We start from the raw sequence: 10864 nt of genomic DNA on the forward strand, positions 1-10864 counted from the left end.
GGATTTGATTCAGGTCCCCTGGGTTATTGGTAGAGTGACAATACCATTTCACCAATGTTGCACTCACATAACCTGTATTATACATAAGAACATAAGAACATAAGAAATAGGAGCAGGAGTAGGCCATCCAGCCCTTTGAGCCTGCCCCGCCATTCAATAAGATCATGGCTGACTCCCTGGAGGAAATGTTTGTTCTGCTAAACAGCCATCCTTATCCGGTCTGGCCTAATAGCAATTCCAGAGCCACAGTAATGTGGTTGACTTTTAACTGCCCTTTGAAATGGCCAAGAGAGGCACTCAGTTCAAATGCAATTAAGGATGGGCATCAAATAGAATCATAGAATCCTTACAGTGCAGAAGGAAGCCTTTCGGCCCATCAAATCTGCACCAAACACAATCCTACCCAGGCTCTGTTCCTATAACTCCACATATTTATCCTGCTAATCACCCTCTGCCACCTCACTCCCCAGCACTATGGGCAATTTATTAGACAATCCACCTAACCAGTACATCTTTGGACTGTGGGAGGAAACTGGAGCACCCGGAGGGAACCCAGGTACACATGGGGAGAACGTGCAAACTTCACACAGACAGTGACCTGATCAATTGCCAGCGATGCACACATTTCCCTGATTAATAAAGAGGAAAAAGTATTGCCTGACTCATTCTTCTGACCAAAATGTCATTAAAACTCAACTGTCCATTTCAGCAATTTCTGTCCTCATAGTATCTAAATACTGCAGGGGAGTCAAATTTGAAATAAAAACTGTGAAGGTGTCAGAGCAGAAACCCCAAAGTATGTTATGAAGTCTGAATAGATCCCAACAGTTTATCTATTTTGGCATTAGATTGAGTTTAAGGTGTTTCACTCCATGCGTGATTCTATTGACACACTAGGAAGCTTTTATTTAAAAAAAAACTTTATTTAGTAATACCATTTAACTATAACAAATGAACTAGTTTAGCTTTTAACAATTAAAATACATTAACATGACAGGGTATGATTCTTAACTGCTAATCTATCTCTATTATTTCCAATTTAAGCAATATTCCTTATAGACTTAAACTCCTCTTCAATACCAGTTAGCAAACAGCACAGACTTATATGTTTTTACTTCTAAACAGTCCTAGAGCCTTTGAACACCTCTGGAAAGAGAGAGAGAGAGAGAGAGAGACCTGTCTTATAACAGCCCCAAACAGCAACCTCCAGAGAGAGATCAAGAGAGACAGAGAGTCAGCAGCCTCAAAGGAGAGAGAGAGGGAGAGGGAGAGTGGGAGAGAGAGAGAGAGAGAAAGAAAGACACCTCTTGTTTCTTTTAGAAAGCACCTATTTAAAAATAAAAGAGAAATGTGTGCTTTCCCTGAAAACGTAACTCCGCTCATTCACATGTTTCTGCCTCTGTTGATCAACATTATCAAATTCCTACTCTGAAACTCCAGGGAACAAAAAACAAAAAAAACCCCCAAAAAAAGCCTCACAATAAAACAAGCATATCCCCAGCTAAAATCGACAATTAGCCTGCATTCTCAGCATGCGAGCTGCCTGGTGCCGACAAATCGGCACCATGTAAACCGAGCTGAATTTTAATCATACCCCTCACAAGAAACATAACATAAATACATTTTTTAAAGGCACAGTTCATCACAATACAGAAAATGCTGCACTTGTTCAGCTGGTCTGGGATAAACAGTCAAGCGAGAAACAGAGTTAATCCTAGTCTGTAATCTTTCATCAGGATTGGAGTTTTCCTGGCATTTGTTGGAAGACTTTGCATTGATTTTAACACCTTGCTGTGTTTTATGCATGATTAAAACTTTGAAATTATGCCCTGTTTACCCACGTCCAGGCCATTGATATGCTCGAAGAATGTAATCGGCTCAATACCAATGCCTGAGTAATATGTCTGTGTTCTTCCCTCCAGTCTGAAATAGAGAACTGAGTCATAGAATTGTTATGGTGCAGAAGGAGGCCATTCAGCCCATTGTGCCTCCGCCGATTCTGCATCATGACTTACTGCCATCCCCCTGCATCTTCCCTGTACCCCATCACATTGTTTCCATTCAAATAATCATCTAACACACGTATGAAAGCCTCGATTGAATCTGCCTCCACCACACTTTCAGGCAGTGCATTCCAGACCCCAACAACTGGCTGTGGGAAAAAAAGTTTTTCCTCATATCACATTTGCTTCTTTTGGAAACCCCTTTAGATCTGTGCCCTCTCATTCTCGATCCTTTTACAAGTGGGAACAGTTTCTCCCCATCTACTCTGTCCAGCCCCTCCCTCATGATTTTGAACATCTCTATCAAATCTCTTTGCCTTTTGCTCTCAAAAGAGAACAGTCCCAATCGCTCTAGTCTACCCTCATAATTGAAGTTTCTCATCCCATTCTTGTAAACCTCCTATGCACCCTCTCCAACTTGTTCACATCCTTCCTACAGTGTGGTGCTTAGAACTGTACACAATATTCCTGCTGATGTCTGCCATTACTTAATTTTCCAAATTGGCTCTTCTTTCAGTGCTAGGGCCCTTGACGTTTGTGATTTATCAAAGTGATTTAGATTTGACAGTAGGAGCATTGATCAGGAAGTTCATGGATGATATGAGAATTGGCAGGGTAGTGAGGAGGATAGCCTTAGATTACAGGAGAATAAAGGTGGGCTGGCCAGATGGGCTGATCAGTAGCAAATGAAATTCAATCTAGATAAGTGCGAGGTGATGCACTTGGGTAGGACAAGAAATGGGCGTACATGATAAACGGCAAGACTTGGGAAGCACTGAGGTGCGATAGAGAATCTGGTGAACTGGTGCATCAACAATAATCTCGCCCTCAATGTCAGTAACACGAAGGAGATAGTCATCGACTTCAGGAAGCCAAGTAACCTGTCGACTTCAATGAGGATGAAGTGGAAATGGTCGAGAGCTTCAGGTTTCTAAGGTATCCAGATCACCAACAACTTGTCCTGGTCCTTCCATGTCGATGCTATAGCAAAGAAAGCCCACCAATGCCTCTACTTTCTCAGGAAGCTAAGGAAATTTGGCACTTTCGTTGTGACTCTCACCAACTTTTACAGTTGCCCCATAGAAAGCATTCTTTCAAGATGTATCAAAGCTTGGTCTGGGCTCCTGCTCTGACCAAGAGTGCAAGAAATCACAAAACCCAATCTATCACGCAAACCAGCCTACCAACCATGGACTCAGTCTACCTTGGAAAATATTCAAAGACCCACACACCCCAGATGTACCGGCTTCCTCCTTCTTCCATCGGGAAAAAGATACAAAAGTCAGAGGTCACATACCAACAGACTCAAGATAACTTCTTCCCTGCTGCCATCATACTTTTAGATGGACCAACCTTATATTAAGTTGATCTTTCTGTACATCCTATCTATGACTGTAACACTACATTCTGCCCCCTCTTCTTTCCTTCTCTATGAACGGTCTTAGCCTACATAGCGTGCAAGAAACATCATTTTTCATTGTATACTAATACAAGTGACAATAATAAATTAAATCAAATGAGAGAGGATCAGAGAGACCTTGGTGTGCATGTAAAGCTGTTCCTTGAGGGAGCCAGACAGCTAGATAAAGTGGTTAAAAAGGCATATGGGATACTTGACATTATTAGCCAAGACAAACGCCAGAACTCCATCACTACACCCGCCTCAGAATTGGCGCGGGCGAGGGTCTGGCAACGGAAATCGCCGTTGACCTCGGGCGGGAATTTCCAGTCTCGCCCGAGTGAGGCCGTGAAATTCCGAGTTTAAGAGCATGGAGATTATGCTGGAGCTATCTCAAACATTCGTTAGGCCACAACCAGCTATTGTGTGCAATTCTGGAATTCACGTAGCAGCACTGGAAAGGGTGGAGAGATTTACCAGCATGTTGCCTGGGCTGGAGAGTTTTAGTTATGAAGACAGATTGAATAGATTGGGGTTGTTTTCCTTGGAGCAGAGGAAGCTTAAAATATTAGACACTTTTTGGCTTAGGGAGTTGGCTGGGGCTCCCTGCATGGAGATGGTTTCCTCTTCCTTAGACTATTGAACTCGCTGTCAGGGCGGGATGTCTGGTAGAGGTAAAGGTGGGAAAGGTCTTGGGAAGGGCGGTGCCAAAAGGCACCGGAAAGTTCTCCGCGATAATATCCAGAGGAGACTGATGAATGGGGGAGGGGAGGTGGGGGCTTTAAGGCAGCGGTGCTGATCAATGTGCCACCACCTCTTACCCTGTTCCTGTGTTCAGCGGCATTTTTATAGCTGCAGGGGAAATTTAAATGCAAGAAATGGGAAGTGGAATTGGATATTGAAGGGAAAGAACAAAGAATTATATTCATTCTGTAGTTTGTAACTGTTTATTCGATTAACTTGTTCAGTCTGCATACCAGACAATATAAACTTTTAAATTAGCCCTTTTGGTTTTGTGTGTGGCTCTTAAAAGAGCCGTTGTGTCGTTTTGCTTTTATATTATATATTCTTTAATCTTTGTGTGGTCGATTTAGGCGGAGTTAGTGTACTTCGTGACCGCCTTGGTGCCCTCGGAGACGGCATGTTTGGCTAGTTCGCCCGGTAGCATGAGGCGGACTGCGCTCTGGATCTCCCGTGCCGATATGGTATGCCGCTTGTTGTAGTGGATGAGGTGGGATGCTTCCGAGGCGATGCGCTCGAAGATGTCGATCACGAAAGAATTCATGACGCTCATGGCCTTGGACGAGATGCGAGTGGAGGGATGGACCTGGGTTAGCACCCGGTACACGTAAGTGGAATAGCTCTGTTTGCGAGCTCTTCTCCGTTTCTTTGATGGCTTCTTAGTGACCTTGGTTAGCGACTGCTTTGACGCCTTACGGGACACGCCACCCTTAGCCGCAAGCTCAGGCATTCCAACTCTACTACATTCAACTCAAAGAGAAAACTGACTGAAAACAGCCCCCTTCCCCTCATATATATAGTGGTCTTATGCTAATGAGGGATCGGACAATGCCGTTTTCTTATTGGTCGAAGTTGCACTTAGGGCCAATCAGGTAGCAGGTGGTGTTCCCCCGCTCGGCGGCCTGAACCAATCAGAAGGGCAATTCGGGTTAGCGCAAGCGCAGCGAAGCGCGAGCTGTCTCCTCACATCTTCAGTTGTGGAGCACGTGGGGAAGAAAGGTCTGTTCACAGAAAATTCATCGAAATCTGTGTCAGGGAGACAGACTGAGAGTGACTCAGGACAGGGTTCAACCCGTCGAATTTGGAGCATTAGCTCTTAATTTTAGCCGCTCTACACGATGTTTCTTACATTTAATTGTATGTGTTAGTAACAAAAATTGCTGGAAATGTGTGTAAATAGGTATCAAAGCCGAGTCGCAGCCGCTTATTTTGCTTCTCCACGATACAATGTAATGTGTTATTTAAATGAAGTTTTCAGTGCAATAAAGAAACGCTTCTTTGACTAAACTTTATTTTAACTCACCTTTGTCTTCATATCCTCCACCTCCCACTGTGGCAAATCCCAGGTTAATCAAAACAAAATCAACACGAGATCTGCAAGCAATTATGAGCATCAGCTTACATTTATTTTATTCGGTGACCGATTTAAAAGTAAACATCGGCATTACAAACATGTTTTTTTTCCTAAGTTCCGTCACAATGGGAGTGACGGGAAGTTTATAAATAACAATTCATTGGACAAAACTCTGCTCTAATTGAGGTCGTTTCTTCGGTTAATTCTTTTATGGAAATGTGAATGGTTCTGAAAAGAGCCTTTTTTTTAGACATTTTCACTGCTCCCGATGCCTCTATCTCCTCTTTCCCGCCACTCGCTTCCTTTCCATCGGCCGCTTGGGGGCTTTTCTCGGTTTGGACGACGACCTTTTGAAGGTTTTCGGCACCTTGCAACTTTGGTGCGATCCTCTGGCAGTCGACGACGCCTTCTTAGAACGTTTCCTGTTGACGACAGCGGTTTTCTTCTGAGCCTCCCCTTTGGCGGCTTCCTCCTGTTTGCCGCCTCGGACTGACGACTTTTTACTGGCCGAAATATGGTGAGGCTGGGCGCCCTCTACCTCGTAGTCAGCGGCCGAGATGGTCTTTCGCCTGGCAGCGGTGGGGGTCGCCTGGCGCTCCTTGGCGGCGGCCACCGCCTCCAGGATGTGCTCGGCCACCGTGGCGACGGTGGCCGCCTTCTGCGGGCGGTACGTGCTTTTCTTCTTGGCGGCGGCCACGACGGCGGGGGCAGAAGCGGGGAGCTGCGGGGTCGGTGGCGCTGGGGCACCCGGGTCAGCGGAGGCAGAGAGGCAAGGCGCGACAAGGGCGGGGGCGCCACCGTCCGTAACGGGCGGCGGTGGCGTCGTGGTCCTGGGTAGATCCATCTGCCCAACTGCAACAGCCTCAGCCATCACCAGCAGCGGCAGCGCAACAATGAGCAGCAGCAGCCGCAGCGCCCCTTATGTAGGTGTAAGGAGGACGCGGTGGAGACAACCCACTGCGCAGCCGCAGATAAGCCACTACCTTAACTCCGCCCCCTGACCGCGTATCTCCCTCCCTGACAATTCGAGGCTCCATCTCCTTCCCCCAGGCAGCCAACTCCCCTCCTGTCTCTATCCCACATGGGCTTACCATTCTCCCTCAGCACGCTAGTCCAAAGTGGCAATCAACATCCTGGGGGTTAACACTGATCAGAAAGTGGACTGGATTGACTATATACTGTGGCTACCAGAGCAGTAAAAAGTCCCACAAGACCAGGTTAAAGTCCAACAGGTTTATTTGGTAGTAAACACCACCAGCTTTCAGAGCGCTGCCCCTTCCTCAGCTAAGTGAGAGCTCTAATCACAAACAGGGCACATAAAGACACAAACTCAATTTACAGAATAATGACTGGAATGTGAGTCTCTACAGCTAATCAAGTCTTAAAGATACAGACAGTGTGAGTGGAGAGAGTGTGAAGGCCTTCACGACACACATTAGTGCAGTGTCACTGAGCAGAGACGGATAGCCAAGTTCCGCACACACAAAGACGGCCTCAACTGGTGTCTTGTGTTCAAGTCACAATATCTGTAACCTCCATGACTTGCCTGGACTTGCAAAACCTCACAAACTGTCCTGTCTGGAGACAATACACATCTCTTTAACCTGCGCTTAACCCTCTCTCCACACACATTGTCTGTACCTTTAAGACCTGATTAGCTGTAAAGGCTCACATTCCAATCGTTATTTTGCAAACTGAGTTTGTGCCTTTATATGCCTTGTTTGTGAACAGAACTCCCACTCACCTGACGAAGGGGCAGTGCTCCAAAAGCTAGTAGCTTTTGCTACTAAATAAACCTGTTGGACTTTAACCTTGTGTTGTGAGACTTACTGTGTTTACCCCAGTCCAACACCGGCATTTCCACATCAGGCTGCCAGAGCAGGCCAGAGGCTGAGAATCCTGCAAAGTAACTCACCTCCTGACTCCCCCCAAAGCCTGTACACCATCTACAAGGCACAAGTCAGGAGTGGTGGCACAGTGGTTAGTACCACTGCCTCACAGCGCCAGGGACTCAGGTTCGATTCCTGGCTTTTGTCACTGTCTGTGTGGAATCTGCACATTCTCCCCTTGTCAGCTTGGGTTTTCTCCAGGTGCTCTGGTTTCCTCCTACAGTCTGGAAGACGTGCTGGTTAGGTGCATTTGGCCAAGCTAAATTCTCACTCAGTGTACCCAAACAGGCACTGGAATGGGGTGACAGTAATTTCATTGCAGTGTTAATGTAAGCCTTTTGTGACACTAATAAATAAACTTTAAACTTTAAATTTAAGTCAGGAGTATGAAGGAATACTCTCCACTTGCCTGGATGAGTGCAGCGTCAAGAGTGCTTGAGAAGCTTGACACCATCCAGGACAAAGCAGCCCCACTTGATTGATACCCCATCCACAAACATTCAGTCCCTCCATCACCAACGCACATGGTAGCCGTGTATACCATCTACAAGATGCACTGCAGCAACTGATCAAGGTTCCTCAGGTAACACTGGGTGCTTTACCACCAGCAGATGCATGAGAACCAATATGTCAATGAACCCCTTTGAAGCACACACCATTGGAGGTATAGTTCCATTCCTTCACAGTAGCAGAAGGAAGGAATTCAGCCCATTGTGTCTGCCCCTACTCTGACCGAATACTTTACCCAGACCCTTTTCCCACCCTATCTCCATAATCACACGCTTTTACAATGACTACTCCACCTAATCTAATCATCTTTGGGTACTAAGGGACAATTTAATATGGTCAGTCCACCAAACTTGCATATCTTTGGACTGTGGGAGGAAACTGGAACACCCAATGGAAACCCATGCAGACACGGGGAGAACATGCAAACTCCACACAGTGACCCAAGGCCGGAATTGAAACCGGGCCCCTGGCGTTGTGAGGCAGCAGTGCTAGCCACTGGCCACTGTGTTGCCATGTTGCCGGGTAAAAATACTGGAACTCCATTGCTAACAGCACTGTGGGTGTACTTACACCACAGCGATTTGAGTGTCTCCAGAATGGCAAGTCACCACTACCTTCTCAAGAGCAATTAGGGATGGAAGTTTTGAACAAATGATGTCCAGTTATCTCCATCCACTCGTCAAAAATCTTTACTGTTTTCCACTCCAAAAGTATATGTTTATAAAATGGGATTCTCAGATCCTCAGATTTTCTAACTGGTGAAAGTAAACTAAGCATATCAGAATAGGGCAGTACAGTGGCAGGAGTGGCATGGTGGCACAATGGTTTGCACTGCTGCCTCACAGCGCCAGGGACTTGGGTTCGATTCCTGGCTTGGGTCACTCTCTGGTAGAGTTTGCATGTTCTCTCTGTGTTTGCATGGATTTCCTCCGGGTGCTCCAGTTTCCTCCCACAGTCTGAAAGATGTGCTGGTTAGGGTGCATTGCCTATGCTAAATTCTCCCTCAGTGTTACTTAAACAGGCGCCGGAGTTGGCAACTAGGAGACTCTCACAGTAACTTCATTACAGGGTGAATGTAAGCCTACTAATGTGATTAATTAGTAAACTTTGAATGGAGAGAGAAAACCTGTAAGTCAAGTGTTCCCTTGAATGGACCAGTTAGAAATGTCAAATCTCTCAATTTCAAGTCTTGAACATGTTGTGATTTACTGTCTAACATTTATCATTCAGCCCAGAACAATGTAGTTCAGTGCATCTGCCCTGGCAAGTTGAACTTCAGCATTCTCCACAGTGAGCTCTGATTGACAGGGAAATGCTCAAGAAAGAAGTTGCTTCTGTTTGTGAAATTTAGATGTCAGTGGTGACACTTCAAGACTTCAGTTAAGATGTTCATAGAATCCCGACAGAACAGAAGGTGGCCATTCGATCCATCAAATCTGTACCAACCACAATCCCACTCAGACCCTATCCCCATAACCCTATTTATTTAGCCTATTATAACCCCCTGACACTAAAGGGCAATTTAGCATGGCCAATAAACCTAACCTGCAAACCTTTGAAGTGTGGGAGGAAACCAGAGCACCCAGAGGAAATCCACGCAGACACAGGGAGAATGTGTAAACTCCACACAGACAGTGACCTGAGGCCAGAACTGAACCCAGGTCTCTGGAGCTACACAGTGCCCAGTGGTTAGCACTGCTGCCTCACAACGCCAGGGGCCCGGGTTCAATTCCGGCCTTGGGTGAATGTGTGGAGTTTGCATGTTCTCCCTGTGACTGCATGGGTTTCCTCTGGGTGCTCCACTTTCCTCCCACACTCCAAAGATGTGCCAACCACTGTAACACTGTGCTGCCCTGGTGTGGGCACAGGCACCACTCCAGTACTGACGGAATTTTTTTTGATTTATCCATGGGACATGGACGCCAGTGGCTGGGCCAATAGTTATTGCCCATTCCTGTGCACATTTAAGAGTCAACTGCATTTGTTGTCTGGAGTCACATGTAGGCCAGACCGGGTGAGGATGGCAGATTTTCTTCCTTAAAGGGACATTAATGAACAGATGGGTTTTTACAACAATCAACAATGGTTCCACAGTCAACATTAGACTTTAAATTCCATACTTTTAATTCTAGACTTTATTTACTAATTCAAGTTTCACCGTCTACCCACTCACTGTGTTAAAAAGGTTTCTCTCACATCGCATTCGCTTCTTTTACAAACAACCTAAAATCTCGAACATTCTCGAACATTTTGTGAAGAGGAACATTTTCTCTCTGCCTACTCTGTCCAGACCCCTCATGATTTTGGACATATCTAACAGACCTTCCCTCAGCCTTCTTCTCTCCAAGGAGAACAGCCCCAACTTCTCCAATTTATCCTTATCACTAATAAATCAAATCTAATCAAAAGGTTTGTTGCATGGAACTGTATCACACGCCTTCTCAAAGTCCATGTACACCACATCAACAGCATCACCCTTATTATCTTTTCTGTTACCTTCTCAAAAAGCTAGAACAAGTTAACTTAAACATGATTTCCCTTCTATAAATCCACACTGGCTCTTCATTATCAACCCACATTTTTCTACTGCTGGTGTGACTACAAATTCTATCCCGAATTATCTAGCAGCTTGTTCAATAGTGATGGTAGACTTATTGGCCTGTAATTGCTGAAACTATCCTTACAACATTGTTTGGAACAAGGGCATTTACAGTTGTCACATTCTCTGGAACCTCCCCTGAGTCTAGGCTGGAAGGTTATGTCCAGCACCCCTGCAGTTTCCATTCTCCCTTCCTTCAATATCCTTGGATGCATCTCATCCAGTCCCAGTGCCTTGTTAACGTTCAGTTGATTCAACACTTTCTCCTTATCAATTTTAAACCTTTCCAGTGAGTGTTTCCACATCTGTCACCATGTCCTGGATAGCATCTACCTCCTTAATAAGGCACAGTGGCTAGCATTGCTGCCT

General features: G+C 45.6%; 1 protein-coding gene across 1 annotated transcript; it reads right to left on the bottom strand.

Annotated features, from left to right (window-relative positions):
• Positions 1–4492: 4492 nt before the first annotated feature.
• On the bottom strand, positions 4493–4873 carry LOC145337247 (histone H2B type 1-A-like). Its single transcript, XM_080182037.1, has one exon. The coding sequence runs from the start codon at positions 4871–4873 to the stop codon at positions 4493–4495; it is 381 nt and encodes a 126-aa protein (XP_080038163.1).
• Between the last annotated feature and the right edge of the window lie 5991 nt (positions 4874–10864).

Source organism: Carcharhinus amblyrhynchos, unplaced genomic scaffold (assembly GCF_965287045.1).
Source record: "Carcharhinus amblyrhynchos unplaced genomic scaffold, sCarAmb.v2.hapA scaffold_45, whole genome shotgun sequence".
In the NCBI taxonomy this organism is placed as follows: Eukaryota; Metazoa; Chordata; class Chondrichthyes; order Carcharhiniformes; family Carcharhinidae; genus Carcharhinus; species Carcharhinus amblyrhynchos.